The following is a 22,159-nucleotide window of genomic DNA, read 5'->3' as shown; positions in this document are numbered from 1 at the left end:
TCACTCAAATCAAGAGATATCTTAACATTCAACTATTTACTTCATGTAGAATCAGTAATGAAAGTATTTTCGAAGGGTTCATTTGCACTTTAAGATTTTTAGTTTAAAACTGATTCAGTGCAAAAATGAAACAACAGTTCAAAACAAAATGCTTTTTTGAAGGACGAATCAACCCAGAAAACAAGAAATAAACCTTATCTTTGCATTTGTATGGATTAATGTAGTATATAAGTATTTCTTACCGGATAAAAGGTAGGTTTTTTCAGCCATGCTTTTCTTCTTCTTCCGCCATCTTGTATGTTTACGTTTTTGACAAAGCCCACACAGCATTGTGGGACACCACAGGAATACCACGAAGAAAACAAACCATAAGTCGATCCGAGTTATCACTCCTTTGTGGTATTCAGAATAGACAAGATTGAAAACCTTATCTAAAGAAATCAGTACAAATATGATTCCTTAAAAGCTCACAGTACTTTGCCACAATACCAATAAAAACATTATTCACCACCATTGGTCATCATTGTCATCATCATATTACCATGACAACCACTACCACCATTATTGTCATCATCAATATTACCATGACAACCACTACCACCATTATTACCATCATCAATATTACCATGACAACCACTACCACCATTATTGTCATCATCAATATTACCATGACAACCACTACCACCATTATTGTCATCATCAATGTTACCATGACAATCACTACCACCATTATTGTCATCATCAATATTACCATGACAACCACAACCACCATTATTGTCATCATCAATATTACCATGACAACCACTACCACCATTATTGTCATTATCAATATTACCATGACAACCACTACCACCATTATTGTCATCATCAATATTACCATGACAACCACTACCAACCATTATCCACCACGTCCTAATTGTCATTGTCATTATCCTGTCAATCATTGCCACTATTAGAGTGCACGCACTAAACCCATGAAGCATATTTAGTACTAATTAGTAGTAATTCATACAGAATCCTTTGTTTCCTAGTCACTATTTAGTACTAAAAATCAGTATTTGTTTCACGGGTTTAGTGCGAGCACTCTACTTTCAATATCTTTATTAAAAACCATCAGAATTAACCAGGATTAAGGGCAAACCATGTATCTGTAAGCAAAACCAAAGTGCTTAATAGCAGATATCAGAGTTACACTCTATTGCCTTCAAACAATTGCCTTCATCAAGTCCAGACATTTGGGGCAATACAATAAAATTTACAGACAATATGTAATTAACTTTTAACCGTGATACCAAAAGGTTCCTGTGGGAACGAGCGAAAAAACGACTAGTAATTTAAATCCCATTTATTTTCACCTTTAATTCATAGGGTGGAAGAGGGTGCATATAAAGGAGGGACTTATGCAAGGGAATTTTAATTGGTAATTTATATTTTCACTTATTATCATGGGTTGGGGCTTGGTTATGGATTTTATTTCAGTAGGGTTGGGCTTATAGTAGTATTTAGGTATTATTAGGCCTAGGGCAAACGTCAAACTTTCCATGCACTGAACTCATTAAAAACAATGGATATCAGGTGATAATGAGGCGGCATTCGTTGATGTAATTAAGTTCGGTGCATGGAAAATTCGACATTTGCCCTAGGCCTTAGTCTCTTAGTTTAGTATCCAGGGCCCGGGTGTACAAAGCCTGGATAGTGCTATCCAGCAGATAAATGCTTATTCAGTGGATACCAGTCGATGCTGTTTTCCAATAAATTTATCCTACTGGATAAGATTTATTCATTGGATAGTACTATCCAGACTTCGTACATCCGGACCCAGACGTATAGCTACTCTGTAGAAAAGCTGGAATAAACCATTATTATCATTATAAGAAAACTACTGAATACTCAACCATTTCTTTTATTTATCACTGTCAAAATCTCTTGTGAAATGACCAACCAGGGCTGTTGAAACCATACATGTACAAGCAGTAGACTAGCTCGATATTAATTTAGTATTTATGCTTGAGTCAATGAAAACCCTGACCCATTCTTCACAACTCTGGGACAATGTGAGGCTTATAGAGGGGGATATTTGGGGAATAGACTGCCAAGCACCCACCTACAAGGTGGGACGTTAGTCACTTTTAGCAATAGGGCCTGGGGAAGGGGCATAGGTGGGGGATGTATACTGAGTCTGCAATATCACAATCAGTGGCTGTCCACAAGAAATCAGAGTGAAAGCCAGGCAATCATGTATGGATAATCAAGACAGCTCCGAATGTGTGGGTTTTCAAGGTATTTGATATCCCCCTGGTGGGGCATTAGAGGGTTGACCATGCTTTTTTTCTAAGCCCCACATTGTCCCAGGGGTGGTGGGGTCCGGGTTTTCGTTGACTCATGCATTACCCACAAAAAACAAAAAAGTCTCCAAGGAATGTCACACAGACTTTAGCAACAGCTCTTCCAGGACATTTGAATATGGAAACTTCTTTATCTTCAACGTACTGCGATATGTTTACTCATGTAATGCAATTTCATTTGATTAGGATTCTAAAGACATCATAGGTGTTGCTTGATCAGGGTTCGTGCGGGAATGCCATGAAAAAATTCAAGGAGTACATATTAACACATATTATATGAAAACCAGGCCATTTTAGATTAAACTGTATCGCTAGGAGCAAATTTTGTTGAATTTTCTATTCAGTGGATTTGGCGATTCTATCCCCCACATAAACAAGCAGTGACGTCATAGTGAATTAGGGCAATTGATACACAACTTTTTTTATGAGGTTTTCAAGATCTCACTGACTTAACTGATTTTACTGACTTTATGGACTATGACAAAAAGACATTCATGATGACGCATTTAAATATAACACGCCTTAGCTAGTTTGGATCTAAATGTTGACAGCTCAAGGAATGCTCTACATTTATACGATACACAGCTAAGCTTCATCTTGTTGTGAGCAAAGTCTTTGTTGCTTTAGATTTAGATCTCTTGATGGGTTTTCCCATTTCAGACCACGTGTCCTCCCTTGAGAATAAGATTCCTTGTTTGAGCTGTATCCATATTAATGTGTCTTCTCATGTGCAACCCAGCGCAAACCTTAAACAAAGAAATTATACTCTAGGGAATGACATGTGGTCTGAAATGGGAAATTACGTCAGAGCCGAAGAGTTCTATAAATGCAACCGTAGTTATTACTCTTTCCCCGGAGCCTCAACTCGGATTCGGTTTTGTGCTCACTCACTCAACCAGAATCAAAAGTTGGCTATTCTATTCCAAAGCAGCTACGTTACTGAAATAATCTCAAACCACAGAATCAAAACTCAAAATATCTATTTTTGCTTGCAGTTATGCACAGAGTTAACCCGAGAGAATGAAAAATGAGTGTCGCCTCTTTAGCATGGGTGTACCGTATTCCCATTTCAGACCACAACGTGCCATTCATTCCTTAGAGAATGGAGTACAGAATAATATTATTTGTTTGAGCTGTAACCATAGTCAAGTGTCTTCTTATGCGCAATCGATAAACAAAGAAATAATACTCTAGGGAGTGACACGTGGATTGAAATGGGAAAACAGTACATCCAAGCTAGAGATATTTATTAAAAGGAATTGGGGATACGATTAATGTGCTATGAACTTGCCTCTTGTCCAACACGATGTTCTCGTCTTAAGATTCTTTTGACTGTAGTTTTAACTCGTTTGCGAATATCATTCATGCGCCACAAGTACAGCACAGGATTCATTGTGGAGTTTATTGCTACAATCAGGTCACTTATCAGTAACACCTGATATGATACCATTGAATGAAAATCTTTCGCATTCTCGAGGGCATATGTAACAGCCGAGCAAAAACTAGGCAAATATAACAGTAAAGATGTCGACATGACAAGTGACATGGTATTCAAAGATCTTCGGTATTGCGAGACATCAAAGGTACCGTTTTCATTTTGTGGTTGCTGACTGGAAGAGGATACAGAAGACGTGAGCTTCTTCAGTGAGTAAAACGACATGGAATAACAGACGATTATTGTTGTGAGAAACAAGAAAACAAGAGATGGTAAAAGGATACTTTTTTGGTAATAAAATGTATTCGATAGAAGTAAAGTCAACAGCAGGAAAAGTATCCCCACCCAGTAAGGGACAGTCACCATCCAAATACGTCGAGATGTCACAAACGATCGATATCTGTTTTTCAGTCTAATGGCCAACAATCGATCAACACTAATAAGAGTCAAACAGTACAAAGACACAGAACCTAACCAGTGTCCAATAACATGAGCAATCGCAGCTATATAACAGTATTTTGTGCTCCACTCCTTAATGTAAGCATAGTGAGCGAGGATCGTTAAAGTTTCTGCAAACGCTCCAAACATAAGATCCGATAATGCAAGATTAGCAAGAAGAAGATATGAAGGCTTGTGTAGAGATGGATTCTTCCAGATGGAATACAGTATTAAAGAGTTCAGATATACGGCTGTTAGTGATGTAACTGCATATAACGTGGATAGAGTTATCCGAAACGATGGCAACTGAAGGAAGGCGTTGTAGCGGAACGAATAACAACTGTGATTCATCTTGGTCTAGAAGAGCAGATACTTAGCGTTCTGTTGCTATCGATTTGAATGAACGCTATGTTAACTGAGCTTCACTAAACTTGTTTTAGCTCAACACCTGTTTTGGTTAAATATTATTATACCTGTTTTATGCCATCAGTAGAAAGACCATATTTTTTACTTGACAACTGCAACGCTTCTTTTGACCAATGAGACGCGTGAATTTTTTGATTTGGTACACGCATGTTTGCTTTTGATGTTGAGTTTTCTTTTTGAACTTAAATTAAAATCAGTACTGGAAAAAGAGAAGCAATTGAATGGAGAAAGTTGACTGGATAGTCCTAATAAATCATATCGCGCAGACATGTTTTTCGACTTTAGTAAGGCTTCAAAAAGGTTTTTTTCACGATTCATTCTTTAGTCAATAACACGTCTCGTCTCAATCAAATATTAGGTTTTAATTAATAATAAAAGTACTAGTGATCTGACAAATTTATTTATAACTTAGAAGACTTATATAAAATTCAGTACTTTTAAGTAATGTTTCAAAGCCGACAATGAGGACTGGACGGGATGTTAAGTCCAAGCAATTAGTTCCAGTCCGAGGCGTAGTCGAGGACTGGAACTAATTGCGCGGACTTGAAATCCTGTCCAGTCTGATATTGGAGGCTTTGAAATGACTTCTCATGCTCATTAATTATTCGACTTGGAGTAACTGGAACAAAATTAATTCAGTCCTAGGACTGAATTAATTTTGTTCCAGTTACTACAGAATCTTCTCTTAGTTTCTATCAATTGCCCTATTTCACTATGATGTCACTGCTTGTTTATATGGGGGATAGAATCGCCAAATCCAATAGAAAATTCAACAAAATTTGCTCCTAGCAAAACAGTTTAATCTAAAATGGCCTGTTTTTCAGATATAATATGTGTTAATATGTGCTAAAAAATATTGTGAGCGTTTGCTGGCTATTCTACTTCTCTTCGTGGATTGATACGGGTTTTTAGAACAATTTTCGGTGAATTTGCGTTGATTTGACCCCCTCCGACGACCATGATCCTTTGCGTTTAATAGATTGTTTTGATGTGACGTCATAGTGAGGGCAATTGGGATTGAAATATGGATGTTTATTTCTTCAAAGGCAACCAGCTGATCTGAAGTGTCACTTTCAATTCCTTTTGAAATTTTGGATTTCAAATCAAAAATTAAAGTGATAACGTCGCTAATAAGCGCTTGATAACAGTGACACAATAACTAACGAGAGACTTAAGGCATTACCATATTAAGGCCTAGGGCAAACGTCGAACTTTCCATGCACCGAACTCATTAAGAACAATGGACACAGGTGATAATGAGGCGGCATTCTTTGATGCAATTAAGTTCGGTGCATGGAAAGTTCGACGTTTGCCCTAGGCCTAAGAGGTATGAAGTTACCTAGTGAACAATAATCCAGTTTCGGGCGTTCTCTATTTAGAGCTAACATCGATTTTGTGCAGAATATTCGTGTGTTCCAGTCAAGGTCCACGGAAATTCAAAGTGCTGCTAGAACGTCAGTGGACAAAGCGAAGAGACGGACGCAGTCCAAAACTCAGTTCAACAAGATGATCCATCACCGGTACACCCTGGCTCTTAGTTGACTAAGTAGAGACATTTACTGTACTGTACTGTTGAAGTTGTGCATTCTTTGCTTTGCCGTTGGTATTTGTGCATATTTAGACACTGATTCGAGGCTAACCCTGAGTAAATGAGTCTGTAATGAAGAGACACAGCGCATGACGACATCGCTACGGACAAACTCGTGAAACTCTGAATCTGATATCCCACTGAAGTGGGTACGCTCATAAATTTAGCTTATTACTAAGCAACAAGATGAAGTCATAATGGTAATTTGGAACTCGAACATAACACTTTCGGGTTACATATTATTAATCAATTTGAAATCTTTATTGCAAGAAATATAATAAGGTATTCTAGCTAATAAGTTAAACTAAGCTAAAAGAAATATCGTTAAAATCAAAGACATAGAAAATGATTTCAAGTCTTACACTTTAGTTGCATCTATCTAGTTGCATATCCTGAAAACAAATGTTTTTTTATTCATTTCTTAGTCATTAGACGCTTTACTTTGACTTTTCTTTCTTACATTCTTGTACCTTGTCGTTTCGTTTATTCCACGGTTACTTCTTTTTTCCCCAACAGTCTAAAACATTAAGCATTACAATCTCGTTGGAATGGCAGTGTTCTTCAGTCGGCAAAGTTCCTTAATTTTGCAGCAAAATGCATCGCTCAAAAAACCCAGGCAATCAGTCGTATTTGTTAATTCTGCTCAATATTTTCATCCACTTTCAATCCAAGGATCTTTCTCAAGGTAGTTTTCATTGCCTTTCTAAGATCTTTAATGCGCCAGATATACATCAAAGGATTGATTGTAGAACTAACCGCTACAATAAACTCACTAGTCATCAACAATTTATAAACTAACATAGATGTAGGATTTTCATCAAACTTTTCAACGCCCTTAACGACAACGGTAGTAGCTGCACAGAAAAAAGGAAGAAAAAGTGAAATAACATTACAGAATAAAAGCAACATTGTTTTCAAGGATTTTTGGTACTTCGAACGATTAAAATTACTATCTGTTCTGTCTTCGGTCTTGTCAGTCGATGCAACTGAATTGGACAGCTTTTTCAAGTAGTAAAACGACATGGAATATGATACACTCAGCACTATGAGGAGAACGAAGACGCCTGTTGCAATTGCAATGACTAGGGTCCTGATAGATGCGTGAAAGACAAACACCGACAATACAGCAATAAACACCATGATCCACCAGGGAAGAAGAACAGCTTTCACTCGTTTCATGGTAACCACACTTCGATATCTATTTTTTAGTCGGATTGCTAACAAACGATCGACGCTGATAACTGTTAACGTGTAAAGAGACACGGAACCCAGCCAATATGCAACTACTCGAGCCGCTAACGAACAGACACAGAACACATTGGACCAACCTTGGATTGCTGCTATATTTGTGACCAAAATTAACGGTTCTGCCACACTGCCTGCCAATAAATCTACGAGAGCAAGATTTGCTATAAGCAAAAATGAAGGTTTGTACAAAGATTCGGTCTTCCAGATGGAGATCAGCACCAATATATTCAATAACGTAGCAGTAAAAGATGTCAGCGAGTAAAGAACAGAAATTGTTGTACGAAAAGTGGGAAGTTTTAAAGTCAGCGTGTTGAAATAATATTCTCCATTCATTTTCAGAGATTTAAGATACTAAAAGAATGTACACCATTTTCGGAGTTTTACTCGCTCCCTGAATACCATCTTACACGATGTGTAGGATTAAGCAATCCGTGCTATGGTCTTTTCCAGGATATAGTTACCGAGAAGCATGCTGTGAAAGGGATTCAACTTCAGTTATTAATTCACCTTTATTACCCCGTTTTTCAAATTTGCATATCAGCTATTCAGTCAAATCCTTTCAATAAACATTGTTATTATTACAGTTAAAAATCATTCAGTCAATACAGAAGTACGTTAGACATCAAGCAGGTTGCGAATAAAGCTTGTTGTTTGGTCTATTCTTTTTATCCAATCCTAACTTATATTATATAAACTTATGTGAAGTGAAGGCAGTTGCTCCACTTGTCTCCGTGGTGGGCTTTTATCGCGTATAAGAAATCTTAATTCAAATAATTATGCTATTTGTTTAAATTGGAAGTTAGATAGAATCATGATGATGTTGATGTTGATGATGATGATGATGATGTTGATGATGTTGATGTTGATGTTGATGTTGATGTTGCTGATGATGATGTTGATGTTGATGATGTTGATGATGATGTTGATGTAGATGATGTTGATGTAGATGTTGATGTAGATGTTGATGATGTTGATGATGTTGATGCTGATGATGATATTGATGTTGATGTTGATGATGTTGATGATGATGTTGATGATGTTGATGCTGATGATGATATTGATGTTGATGTTGATGATGTTGATGATGTTGATGATGTTGATGGTGTTAATGATATTGATGTTGATGTTGATGTTGATGATGTTGATGATGATGTTGATGATGTTGATGCTGATGATGATATTGATGTTGATGTTGATGATGTTGATGATGTTGATGATGTTGATGATGTTGATGCTGATGATGATATTGATGTTGATGTTGATGTTGATGATGTTGATGATGATGTTGATGATGTTGATGATGATGATGATATTGATGTTGATGTTGATGATGTTGATGATGTTGATGATGTTGATGATGTTGATGCTGATGATGATATTGATGTTGATGATGTTGATGTTGATGATGATGATGTTGATGATGTTGATGATGTTGATGTTGATGTTGATGATGTTGATGATGATGTTGATGATGTTGATGTTGATGTTGATGTTGATGATGTTGATGATGTTGATGATGATGTTGATGATGATGATGATGTTGATGATGTTGATGATGTTGATGATGTTGATGATGTTGATGATGTTGATGCTGATGATGATATTGATGTTGATGTGATGTTGATGATGTTGATGATGATGTTGATGATGTTGATGCTGATGATGATATTGATGTTGATGTTGATGATGTTGATGATGTTGATGATGTTGATGATGTTGATGCTGATGATGATATTGATGTTGATGTTGATGTTGATGATGTTGATGATGTTGATCATGTTGATGATGTTAATGATGTTGATGATGTTGATGTTGATGTTGATGATGTTGATGATGTTGATGATGTTGATGATGTTGATCATGTTGATGATGTTAATGATGTTGATGATGTTGATGTTGATGATGTTGATGATGTTGATGATGTTGATGATGTTGATCATGTTGATGATGTGATCATGTTGATGATGTTAATGATGTTGATGATGTTGATGTTGTTGATGTTGATGATGTTGATGTTGTTGATGTTGATGATGTTGATGATGTTGATGATGTTGATGATGTTGATGATGTTGATGATGTTGATGATGTTGATGATGTTGATGATGTTGATGCTGATGATGATATTGATGTTGATGTTGATGTTGATGATGTTGATGTTGATGATGTTGATGTTGATGATGTTGATGTGATGATTGATGATGTTGATGATGTTGATGATGTTGATGATGTTGATGATGTTGATATGATGTTGATGATGTTGATGATGTTGATGATGTTGATGTGATGATGTTGATGCTGATGATGATATTGATGTTGATGTTCATGATGATGATGTTGATGATGTTGATGTTGATGATGTTGATGCTGATGATGATATTGATGTTGATGTTGATGATGTTGATGATGTTGATGTTGATGTTGATGTGATGATGTTGATGATGATGTTGATATTGATGTGATGTTGATGTTGATGATGTTGATGCTGATGATGATATTGATGTTGATGATGTTGATGTTGATGATGATGATGATGATGATGTTGATGATGATGATGTTGATGTTGATGATGTTGATGATGATGTTGATGATGTTGATGTTGATGTTGATGATGTTGATGCTGATGATGATATTGATGTTGATGATGTTGATGTTGATGATGTTGATGCTGATGATGATATTGATGTTGATGTTGATGATGTTGATGTTGATGTTGATGATGTTGATGCTGATGATGATATTGATGTTGATGTTGATGTTGATGATGATGTTGATGATGTTGATGCTGATGTTGATGTTGATGATGTTGATGTTGATGTTGATGTAGATGTGATGGTGTTGATGATGATGTTGATGATGTTGATGTTGATGATGTTGATGTTGATGATGTTGATGTTGATGATGTTGATGTTGATGATGTTGATGTTGATGCTGATGTTGATGTTGATGCTGATGTTGATGTTGATGATGATGTTGATGATGTTGATGATGTTGATGGTGATGTTGATGTTGATGTTGCTGTTGATGATGTTGATGTTGATGTTGGTGTTGATGGTGATGTTGATTTTGATTTTGATGATGATGACGATGATGATGTTATTGACGACGATGATGATGATAATGATGATGATAATGATGATATTGATGATGATGATGTTGATGATGATGATGTTGATGATGATGATGATCATGGTGATGGACGATGATGCTGACTGGACGATGATGATATTGAAGACGTGAGCTTCTTCAGCGAGTAGAACGCCATGGTATAACAAACGATTACGGTTGGAGGAAGGCATGTGTTAATTAGTAAAGTTAACATCAGCGCAAAAGCATCCCCACCCAGTAAGGGACAGTCACCAACCAGATACGTCTAGATGTCACAAACGATCGATATCTGTTTATTCTTCGTCCGTAATATATGGCCAACAATCGATCAACACTAATAAGAACCAAACAGTACAGCTAGAGATACAGAACCTATCCAGTATCCCTAATGATGAGCAATCGTAGATATTATTGAAGCAATAGATCAGAAGCAAAGTTCCTATGACTCTCTATACTACCGGTGAAATAAAGCACGCAAGATGTTGGGAGAAACACGAGAAAAGTTCAAAAAACAGTCGCCGTATAGGTAAAGACTCAGCGGCTCGGTAAATATTGTATTTGCCGATATTCACTTCTCCTTCGGCTAATAATTGCTAAACATTTCTCAAAATATCAGGAGAATGTTGATAAATTCGAGTTTTACAAGTGCTTTTTATATAGAGTGAAATTGCAAAAACTGTTTCAAAAATGTCTGATAGTAAACACAAGCCATAGAGGAAGACACAGAATATCTTTTAAGACTTAAGATATTTTTTAAAAAAAGTTATGTTAGTAGAAAAAAAAAGTAATTTGTCTTAATATATAGTTTTCAGTTGAAAAACAACTATTGAATGTTTTTGTTCACCTGTTAATTTCCCTGCTGTCTTATTTCTTATTTTTCAATACTATAGTAGTATAGTGTCTATCTGGTGAATCTGGTGGATGGCAGTGAACTATTTTTAGACAGTACCGCGCAACCAATCATATTACTCGAAATTAAGCACGCTGTGCTGATTGCTTGATTTGAATTGAGGAGTTGAACAGACGTCAAACTGACCAAAGCCAGAGAAAAAGAAGATGTTAATGGAACTGTAGTTGTGCCTTTGATATTAGCATATTCGTTATTAAAAAAATATATTTCTGTGTAAAATAAAATTGCTTCGGACCCCTTCAAAAGTGACTTTCTGTAAAATGAAGTCCCAAAATCGATATGAAGTCATCACATTCGACATAGACTTCAACTCGATTTATGTAATTTCAGCTGTCAATTGCGACTCAAACATACCTATGACTTGTGGCACGTTCAGGAAGCCTTTCCGATACAGTTTTCGCTCGAAATGGTCTGTCAAATTTATTTTTTGTTTCTTTACTAATAGGCATTTAATAGAGATTTTCCAATCATATTCTGTTTTGTTCTCATGCAAGTTATTCGTCAAGCAGCCAAAACTAAAGTCAAAAGAATCATTGAAAAGACAACATAACTTTGCTTAAAACGAGGAAGATGAACATTAGTGTGCGTAAACTTGCGAGGTATCAAAAAACCCTAGATTCCTTGCTCATATGGACCGTTCAGACTCTTCCATGAGGTCAAGTTCACTCTACACGCAGTACCTTTGAGTTCACTATTTACAACGCTCAACTCACGTGCTGATTTTTTTACGGGCGACGGAGGAAAAACCGAGTACTCAAAGAAAACTGTATCAATAAGTAGCAATCTTTTATTCCTCCTTTATCTTAATTTGCTGACCGAAAGTCATAATGACTTGAATTAATTTCAGATTTTGTCCTTAAAAGCCCATTTCAGTCACAAGCTCGCGCAGGTGTTGTTCGCACTTGGACTAATGAAAAAGCAAATGGAGCAACTGTTTGACTTTCATTTAAGATTGTGTGAAAGAAGCTATGATTGGATGAAAATAATAGCCAAAAAAACAAGGTTTATTCGCATGCTGCTTGATGTCAAAAGTACGTATTCAAGCGCAGGGTTTTGACAGTGATTCAATCGCTGAAGTTCAATCCAATCACAGCTTGATTCTTGGTAGCCATATTTTGAACCAGACCATAGCACGAACTGTTTAATCCTACATCGTATGAGAAAGTGTCGTAGTAGTATAAAACACTGAAAATAGTGTAACGCATTCTTTTAGAATCTTAACACTAAAAATGAATGGAGGATGTTATTTCAACACACTGACTTTAAGACTTCCCACTTTTCGTACAACAATTTCTGTTCTTTACTCGTTGACATCTTTTACTGCTACGTTATTGAATATATTGGTGCTGATCTCCATCTGGAAGACCGAATCTTTGTACAAACCTTCATTTTTGCTTATAGCAATTCTTGCTCTCGTAGATTTATTGGCAGGCAGTGTGGCAGAACCGTTAATTTTGGTCACAAATATAGCAGCAATCCAAGGTTGGTCCAATGTGTTCTGTGTTTGCTCGTTAGCGGCTCGAGTAGTTGCATATTGGCTGGGTTCCGTGTCACTTTACACGTTAACAGTTATCAGCGTCGATCGTTTGTTAGCAATCCGACTAAAAAACAGATATCGAAGTGTGGTTACCATGAAGCGAGTGAAAGCTGTTCTTCTTCCCTGGTGGATCATGGTGTTTACTGCTGTATTGTCGGTGTTTGTCTTTCACGCATCTATCAGGACCCTAGTCATTGCAATTGCAACAGGCGTCTTCGTTCTCCTTATAGTGCTGAGTGTATCATATTCCATGTCGTTTTACTACTTGAAAAAGCTGTCCAATTCAGTTGCATCGACTGACAAGACCGAAGACAGAACAGATAGTAATTTTAATCGTTCGAAGTACCAAAAATCCTTGAAAACAATGTTGCTTTTATTCTGCAATGTTATTTCACTTTTTCTTCCTTTTTTCTGTGCAGCTGCTATTCTTGTCGTTAAGGGCGTTGAAAAGTTTGATGAAAATCCTACATCTATGTTAGTTTATAAATTGTTGATGACTAGTGAGCTTATTGTGGCGATCAGTTCTACAATCAATCCTTTGATGTATATCTGGCGCATTAGGGATCTTAGAAAGGCAATGAAAACTACCTTGAGAAAGATCCTTGGATTGAAAGTGGATGAAAATATTGAGCAGAATTAACAAAGTAGGTGAAAATCTGAATCTCTCAACTTTTGGGTTCCTTCACTTTACTTAGGAACAAAAAAAAATTATATGTATATATATATAACTTAAAAAAGAGATCAGATAAATTTAATTTATCTAAGCTTACATGCGCAAAGATAGCCTTCATCATCGACTCGATCGCTGATTGGCATCATAGCAATAACAATTGTACATCACAGTAACTAGTACTATATCAGGGTAGTTGAAAACCACGTCCTATATATTAGCAGCCTGCATGTAATATGCCGTTATAGAAACTAATGCTGTAAAATACGATTTTTTAATTAAAATTTTAAACTTTGTTTTGGCTGCCTACAACGCACGAAAATCGATTGCCAATTCTCAAATTGATTATGGTGATGACAATCAATGGTTCCGGGTAGAAGTTGGACGAATTTTTCATACATTTCCTCCATTTCTGGAGGTGATCAATTCAAACCTCTACGTGGAACCACTGCTGCATATATTGGTTTCACATTTCGGGAAGTTTCTCAAAACTTCCACCCGCATTAGAAAATGCCATCTCTGGCTATTCAAGCTCGCCTTCTGGAGCTTTTTCGTCTAATATTATTTCAGTACTAACATTTTTTTGGCTTTTCGTGATGCTTAAGGTCGTAATCTCGGAAGCAGTGAGGGAAATCCATCGACATGGGAAGAATTTCCTTCTTGAACAGGTACCTCATCAGGTAAGACACCACCACAATGTCGACGAAAGAACAAGCCATGGCAAGGAGGGTACGGAATGGGAACATCTGATCATGTACATCAGGGTAGTATGGGTACTTGATGGTAGGTTGCAAGCCGATCACCGGTTCTCCTTCAAGAACCCGGAGAACGAGACCCAAGACGTAACCAGCTAATGATCCGTAGGTATTTGTATGCGGCACATAGGTGACACAGCATAGTTGAGGGAAGAGAACCACGTAGACTAGGTCACTGCACAGCGCGAAGAGGGAGTACACCGAGTCGGCCACGGTCAGTCCCATCAGGGTAGCCAGGGTACCAACTACTAATACAGACACTTGAATCACCCAAAAGCAATTCACGACTGCTAGCCTAAATGCAAGTAATCAGATATAATCAGCATGAATCTTAACTTTGTAGGAAAACGAATTATGCGCCTATTTCAATAAACGTTGTCATCGCCAAAGGCGATAGGAAATAGGTCATTCCGATATGGAAATAGTTTTGTCGACTACAAACAACATTGAATCAGTCTCAACACTAAGGTCCATGTTCTTGACGAGAATAAGAAGCAGGAACACAAGTCATTCCAGCTATTCTTGGATCCTGGAATGACCTATCTCCTATTGCTTTTCGTCTATCGCCTATCGCCTTTCGCCTATCGCCTTTGGCCTTTGGTGATGACAACGTCAAAAAAGGTTGTTATCGCCAAAGGAAATAGGAGATAGGCCATTCACAAATCTAAGAATAGCTGGAGTGACTTGTGTTTCTGCTTCTTATTCTCCCCAAGAACATGGACCCCATTGTAAGACTAATTCAATGTTCTTTGTATAGTTCAAAGAAACCATTTCCATCTCCGTATGACCTATCCAATCCCATATTAATCTGTTTAACTTTTTTGAACATTTTTGTGTAGGAAAATTCCCGTATAACAGGTTTTTGTAAACAAAAATGATAGAAATCTCCTATTGCTTTCGCCTTTTGCCTTTCGCGATGACAACGTTTTTTTGAAATAGGTGTATGTTATTTGTGAGGCATCATCTTACTTTTGACCTGAAGACTGCCTTGTAAATGTTGTGTGAAAACATGCTGCTGCATGAAGGGACGCTGGAGTCCGTTGATGACATGACGGGAGCAGAAATGGCTCCAACTCCAAAGAAAGCAATATGTAGTTAGGAGTAAGATGATGGAGAACTAATGGGATAATAAGCAGTCCATCTGGCTTTGAGGGGGTCGGAAGTGTTTGTAAGTGTAACATTAATGGGGGCAACATAGTAGCTCCTTTGTCTCCAGTCTGCAGTGAAAAAGAGAATAAATTACAAAAAGAAATAAAATAATAATAACTTTTTTTAAATGTCAGTTTGGCTTCAATTTGAAAGCTGAAAAATGATTCAAATAAAGATAGGAAACATATAAGGGATGTTTTATGAAACAGAGCAACGTAATAACAAAAATGGTAGAATTACAGAGGATTCGTCCGAATTCAGTGCACAAACAAATTTACAGATTTGTTTCTACGTTTGCCCAAAAAAGTGAATCTGGTTGGATATCTAGAGAATGTATGTTCCAAGAAGACAATGGAAACTCAGAAATTGATGTCTCGCAATATCGCAGATCTATGAATACCATGATCATTGTCACGTTGACGACCTTGCTGTGGTATCTACCATACTTTTGCGCGGTTCTTATATATACTCTCCGCCAATATCTTTATTCCTGATTGTAGCAATCAACTCCACAGTGAATCCTCTGCTGTACTTGCGGTGCATATTTGTCAAGCTATAAAAGGTACAGTCAAAAGAATCTTGAGAAGAGAAAACCACTTGGTTCAAGTCGAGGAAGATTCAGACGGACGGCGATCTTGAAGTGCACCAAATCTAATGCATGAATTGCAAGAGAATATTAAGTAAGAGAGCACATCTCCCATACATGGGTCTGTAACCATGAAAGTTTCTTGAAAATCTATTTTTAGCAGCGCACGCAAGCCTGAGCTATTTTTAACACGCGATCCCTTATTGCTGCTCAGAGTTGTAGTGACTTCCATGCGAGCGAAAAATGTTTACTTCCCGACGAGAAGAATGCCTTCAAAATTAGTAAAAAGTTGAAATGATTAAAGTATCATGTGTTCTTCATGGACGAATTAAACATTAACTTAACAAGTGGTGTAAAAGAACACCGAAAAAGATCAAATCAGGATGGTTTTCAGTCACATACGAACAAGCGCTAAAAACAGCGAAGACGCCATGTGGAAGGAAACCGCAAAAAAAAAAACGATGAAAATAGCGAAAAACCTACAGTGAATACAGCCAAACTTGAAGCATTTACCGTGGTGTTTTCTATAGTAAATAAAGTTTAAGTTAAAGTAATTAAGAAGACGATGAACAAGACCAGTATTTTGTTTCACACACGAATCAGAAAAACTATTTGCACCCAAATGTGCCGAAGAAAATTTTCTGTTTTCACAGAGGAAAAAACTACAAGAGGCACTGAAGTGATTTTTCACAATTATTAAATATGCTTAGCTTGCCAAAATACGGTGTGTCAGTTTATGCAAAAGACATTGCCCATTGAGAAAAGGTGAATTAATGAAAAACTTTGACTATCAAAACTAGAACTTTCTTTCAAATTTTGCACCATGAATTTTCGCTCCGCCTCAATGTTCAGGTATTTTTTCATAACTTTTCAACTTCTAAAGTCCCAAACAGACAATAGAAATACAATCACAATATCGGCGAAGTACAAAGAAGTGAATCAAACTTAGCATTTGAGGATTCAAACTAATAAAAAAGAGATTATTTTTACCTGATTGAAGGGCATTTACTTGCGTTTTTTTCTGCCAAATGCTCTCAGTTCGGCGTATTTGTGCCTTTATGTTTAATTCTTCTATTCCGAGCAGCTTGACTGTTTTCAGCTATCTTAAAACCTCTTCTTTTTACTGCTAAACAACTGATTCCAACAGTAAATGCTAAATTTATCTCAAGTTTAAAGTTTTTTAAACTCTTGACTCAGTGAATTCAACAAGTTCATCGAAAATCCGGCTCTTTTGTAAACGAGTCCAATCTACCTTCATTTTAGATGTCCATTAGATAACTTGTCATTTTGAAAACACTGAAGTTCAGGTCAGAAGTACGTGTTCTTGGGATGCAGCAATATTAACTGTATTTCAGTTTAGGTGGAGAATTGTGGAATAACTTACAGTCTCATCTATAACTGCAATCAACTCCAAAATGATTGAGTCTCAATCGAGCGACCATTGTTTTAATTTAAAAACAAGCTTGAATGATGTTGTCTCAGCTGAGTATTTTCCTTCAAATACCTTTCAGAATTTCTCAGGGAATTCCTCTAAACACATTTTCTCGTCAAATTGAATAAAGTTTGGTTTGGTTTGTCAACTGCGTGAAGCTTGCTTTGTCACTGCCGATCTCTTCTGTACCTATGACATCACTACAATCTGACCAATCAAGATTCGCATGCTAAAATAGCTCAGACTAGCGCGCGGAGCTAAAAATAGATTTTCAAGAAACTTTCATGGGTCACAGGGATATGCTCTCTTACTTCATATTCTCTTGATGAATTGTTACAACGTAACTGAACTTAATTACGTTTTTTTTCGGTCCGGTATAACAAAACTCGTGTGTTATGATTGGCTGTTTGGGCGGGCGGTGTTTTCTCAGTACTTGCAAGCGGTCCGGTATCCTGCTAAACTAGCTTGAAAGGAAAAGGGAAAAATAAATTAGTTATTTACAGTCTTAAAGTTAGTCGTCTGTATGAAAAAATAACTGTTCCCTCTATTACACAGACTTAACGGCCTCAACCCTGATATGTGTTTTCAAGCCGCCTGGCCAGTAATTAACATATATACTTATTTCAATAAAGTTAGTCACCAAAAACCTAGAAAGCTGAGATCACTGAGCATCATGAGAAACTTTTTATATAAAAAAAGAATATATATACAAAGCTTTTTTAATACAAACTTCAGCTCGATGATGCTCTGAAGAGGTGAGACTGTAACCGGTAAAAGATTCGCAAGTCCATGAACAGTTATTAAGCGGTTGAACGTGTAAAATGAATCTACCCATAATCCTTGTCGGCCTCAGCTTTATAGCTTTTCAGGTGACTAACTTTATTGAAGTAAGTGTATATCTTCTTTTCCTCCAAGCCTTTGTGAAGAGGTGAATTATACTCTGCGCAAATACGTCTCTGGGATCTATTGATTCTCAACCCTGCTTGGCGTAAAGTGAAGGCCGACTAGAATTTAATTCCTTCTGCTTGGAGCCCAAAATATTTATTTGAGTTTTCTATTCAGATTATTAATTTTTCGATAACTTCTGAATTGCTCGGTGACAGAAGGTAATAATTTACTTTAATAGCGATACTCACATCTCATAACGGAATAATACTTGATTAGTTTTCGTTTTGTTTTGTTTTTGAAATTAGATTTAACTATTAAACACCTATTCTCTACATCGAAAACCCGTTCAGTTTAACGTGCTATTTATGAAAGCACACTGTGAAAGCAAGAGAAGCTAGCTAACTAATTCGTGTGACAGATGAAAGAATGAAAGACCAAAAAAGCTATTAGGTATAAACGGAATCGAAATATGGCGACCAATTTGAATAACTATTGTTCTGGACTGATTAGCGACTGACTAGCTTCGTGTTCGCTTGGAAACAAAAGAGCTTTCACATGCATGAGACGCTAGTCAGTCGCTAGATATTGCAGAAAATTAGTTGTTCAAATTGGTCGCTATATGTGGATTCGGTTTATTGAATGAGACTTTAGAAGTAGCGCAGAAATAAGACTGCCGAGCTTCAAACGCTTCAGGTTTGATAAGAGAAGCTGGTCAAAAGATGAATAATACGTGTTTTTCTTTCCGATACAACGCCTTCCTTCAGTTGCCATCGTTTCGGATAACTCTATCCGCGTTATATGCAGTTACATCACTAACTGCCGTATCTCTGAACTCTTTGATACTGTATTCCATCTGGAAGAATCCAACTCTACACAAGCCTTCATATCTTCTTCTTGCTAATCTTGCATCGTCGGATCTTATGTTTGGAGCGTTTGCAGAAAATTCAACGATACTCGTCAACTATGCTTACCTTAAGGGGTGGAAAACAAAATATTGTTACATAGCTGCTATTACTCATCTAATTGGATACTGGTTAGCTGCTGTATCTCTGTACTGTTTGACTCTTATTAGTGTTGACCGATTGTTGGCCATTAGACTGAAAAACAGATATCGATCGTTTGTGACATCTCGACGTATCTTGATGGTGACTGTCCCTTTTTGGTTGGGGGTGTTCGGAATACTGCTGTTGACCGTATTTTTATCAAATGCATTACCTTACCAGAAATATATCATTTCTTCATTTTTTCTTTTCGGGTTTCTCACAACCATAATCGTTTGTTATTCCATGTCGTTCTACTCCCTGAAGAAGCTCACGTCTTCTGTATCCTCTAACAGCGAACAATCAGACAACGGAAGATTAAACTTTGATGTCTCGCAATACCGAAGATCTATGAACACCATGATGATTGTCATGTTGACGTCCTTACTGTTGTATCTACCATAGGTTTGTTCCGCTGCTACATTTTCTGTTATTAATGGAAAAGGCATTTCTTCGATTACAATTTACAAGATAATTCGCATAAGTGACCTGATTGTAGCAATGAACTCCACAGTGAACCCTCTGCTGTACTTGTGGCGTATGCAAGATATTCGTCAAGAAGTAAAAACTACAGTCAAAAAAATCTTAAGACGTGAAAATCACACCGTTCAAAACGAGCAAGCTTGACAACCTGGATAAATGGAAAGCTCTTCCTGAATGTGCGTAAATTCCTGCTTGTGGTTCTTGAAAACCTCCAGACGCCTTGCTAGATATTGCTCGATTATGGACAGTTTTGGTTTCAGGGTCGTGCTATATTATATGAAATGGTCGTGCTTTATTATTTTCAAATACTTTTTCTTAAGGAATACTTACTATTTTCCCATGTCTTTTATTCGTGTTACTCACTACAATAATCGTTTGTTATTCCATGGCATTTTACTCCTTGAAGAAGCTCACGTCTTCTGTATCCTCTTCCAGTCAGCCACCAGACAACGGAAGCAATAACTTTGATGTCTCGCAATACCGAAGATCTATGAACACCATGATGATTGTCATGTTGACGTCCTTACTGTTGTATCTACCATACGTTTGCTCGGCTGCTAAATTTTCTGACATTAACGGAAACAATATTTCTTCAATTACATTGTACAAGATAAATACTACCAGTTATCTGATTGTAGCAATAAACTCCACAGTGAACCCTCTGCTGTACTTGTGATGTATGCAAGATATTCTTCAAGAAGTAAAAACTACAGTCAAAACAATGTTAAAAAGAAAACATCGCTCCGTTCAAAACGAGCAAGGTTCACACTCTGGATGAATGGAAAGCTCTTTCAGCATGTGCGTAAATTCCAGCTATGTTATATGAACTTGTATTGTACAACCATAACTTCTCATAAGGGGCTCTTCTTTGAGTTTCGATGTTTTTTAGGTTTTAATGTCCATTTCACCCTGCAGACGGGAAGGATCGCCTCCCAAATTCATCGACGTCGAATTCTATCGTCCAACGTATCCGCCCTTCTCAAAAACTGAAATGTCTCATAAGGAAACACTTCCACCGTGATAGTATTATCTCTGATTCTCACTTATGAAAAACAGATAGTTATAAACGCTCTCGAACGAAATAATTACAAAGACAGACATTTTTTTTCTCTACCGAAGACTTTTAAAGCCACTGATATCGTTTCATTTATGAATCACCAATTATTGAAACGCCAAAGTCGCCCTAAAGTTCTGCAAGACTTGCCGTATTATAATGCGACAATGGAATGACAATTGATCCATTCAGACGGCAATTTTGTCATGTTGTCATGTTTGTCAATTGTGATAACGTAGCTGGATCTTCCTTTCCCCCCTCGCCATTGTAAAGAAGCGAATTAGGCTAAGCACAAGTACACTGTTGGAATTAATGATCTTTGCTTACAAGATGCTTTAGGTTCGAACTTGTAATAGTCATTTTTCAGCACGTGACTGTTTGTTTGGCAGTGCACCCCTCTGTGGCTTTAGAATGTTAACTAGAATTTCCTTTTGTTAGAAGCCCATTATGTTTACTCAAGTTTTCTATTCAGCAGATTATTAATTTGTCGGTAACTAGCTCATGAATTGCTCGGTCACAGAAGTTAATAACTTACTTTAATAGTAATAATGAGATCTCTCAACGGAATACTTGATTAGTTTTTTTTCTGGAAATTAGTTTCAACTATTACGAAACCTATAATTGATGGTTATTCCTCCACGTCAAAAACCAATTCAGCATAGCGTACTAACTACTTCGTGTGACAGGTGACAGACCTCAAAAGCTATCTATATAGGTAGCCATACGTCGATTCGATGTACTGAATTAAACTTTATAAATAGCGCAGTACATAAGACGAATAAGTTCATAACGCTTTAGGATTGATAAGAGGAGAAGGTCGAAAAATGAACAATACGTGTTACTCTTTCCGATACATCGCCTTCCTTCAGTTGCCATCGTTTCGAATAACTCTATCCGCGTTATTCGGCATTACATCACTAACTGCCGTATCTTTGAACTCTTTAATACTCTATTCCATCTGGAAGAATCCATCTCTACACAAGCCTTCATATCTTCTTCTTGCTAATCTTGCATTATCGGATGTTATGTTTGGAGCATTTGGAGATACTTTGGCGATCCTCGCCAACTAT

The 22,159-nt window shown here is 37.0% G+C and overlaps 3 protein-coding genes and 1 pseudogene across 4 annotated transcripts in view; 1 reads left to right on the top strand and 3 right to left on the bottom strand.

Moving 5' to 3' along the window:
- Positions 1-3,624: 3,624 nt before the first annotated feature.
- LOC116301077 (adenosine receptor A3-like) lies at positions 3,625-4,569 on the bottom strand. The gene has a single exon (XM_031710076.2). It carries the CDS (start codon positions 4,567-4,569, stop codon positions 3,625-3,627), a length of 945 nt encoding a protein of 314 aa, XP_031565936.2.
- Positions 4,570-6,865: 2,296 nt separating this feature from the next.
- LOC116301078 (melanocyte-stimulating hormone receptor-like) lies at positions 6,866-7,813 on the bottom strand. The gene has a single exon (XM_031710077.2). It carries the CDS (start codon positions 7,811-7,813, stop codon positions 6,866-6,868), a length of 948 nt encoding a protein of 315 aa, XP_031565937.2.
- Positions 7,814-12,724: 4,911 nt separating this feature from the next.
- LOC116301094 (melanocyte-stimulating hormone receptor-like) lies at positions 12,725-13,672 on the top strand. Its single transcript, XM_031710093.2, has one exon. It carries the CDS (start codon positions 12,725-12,727, stop codon positions 13,670-13,672), a length of 948 nt encoding a protein of 315 aa, XP_031565953.2.
- Positions 13,673-14,595: 923 nt separating this feature from the next.
- LOC116301093 (ryncolin-4-like) overlaps positions 14,596-22,159 on the bottom strand; it is a 28,179-nt pseudogene continuing 20,615 nt past the window's right edge. Inside the window, exons 6-9 of the transcript XR_016120766.1 lie at positions 17,936-18,088; positions 16,007-16,257; positions 15,427-15,674; positions 14,596-14,752 (exon numbers count right to left, since the gene is read on the bottom strand). The product of XR_016120766.1 is annotated as a ryncolin-4-like (transcript). The remainder of the gene's footprint in view (positions 14,753-15,426; positions 15,675-16,006; positions 16,258-17,935; positions 18,089-22,159) is intronic.

Source organism: Actinia tenebrosa, unplaced genomic scaffold (genome assembly GCF_029948245.1).
Source record: "Actinia tenebrosa isolate PJP-AT-01 unplaced genomic scaffold, QUT_ActTen_1.0 PGA_scaffold3__52_contigs__length_22856419, whole genome shotgun sequence".
Lineage (NCBI taxonomy): Eukaryota > Metazoa > Cnidaria > Anthozoa > Actiniaria > Actiniidae > Actinia > Actinia tenebrosa.
Note: the sequence above shows the minus strand (reverse complement) of the source record. Positions and strands in the feature narration are given on the sequence as shown.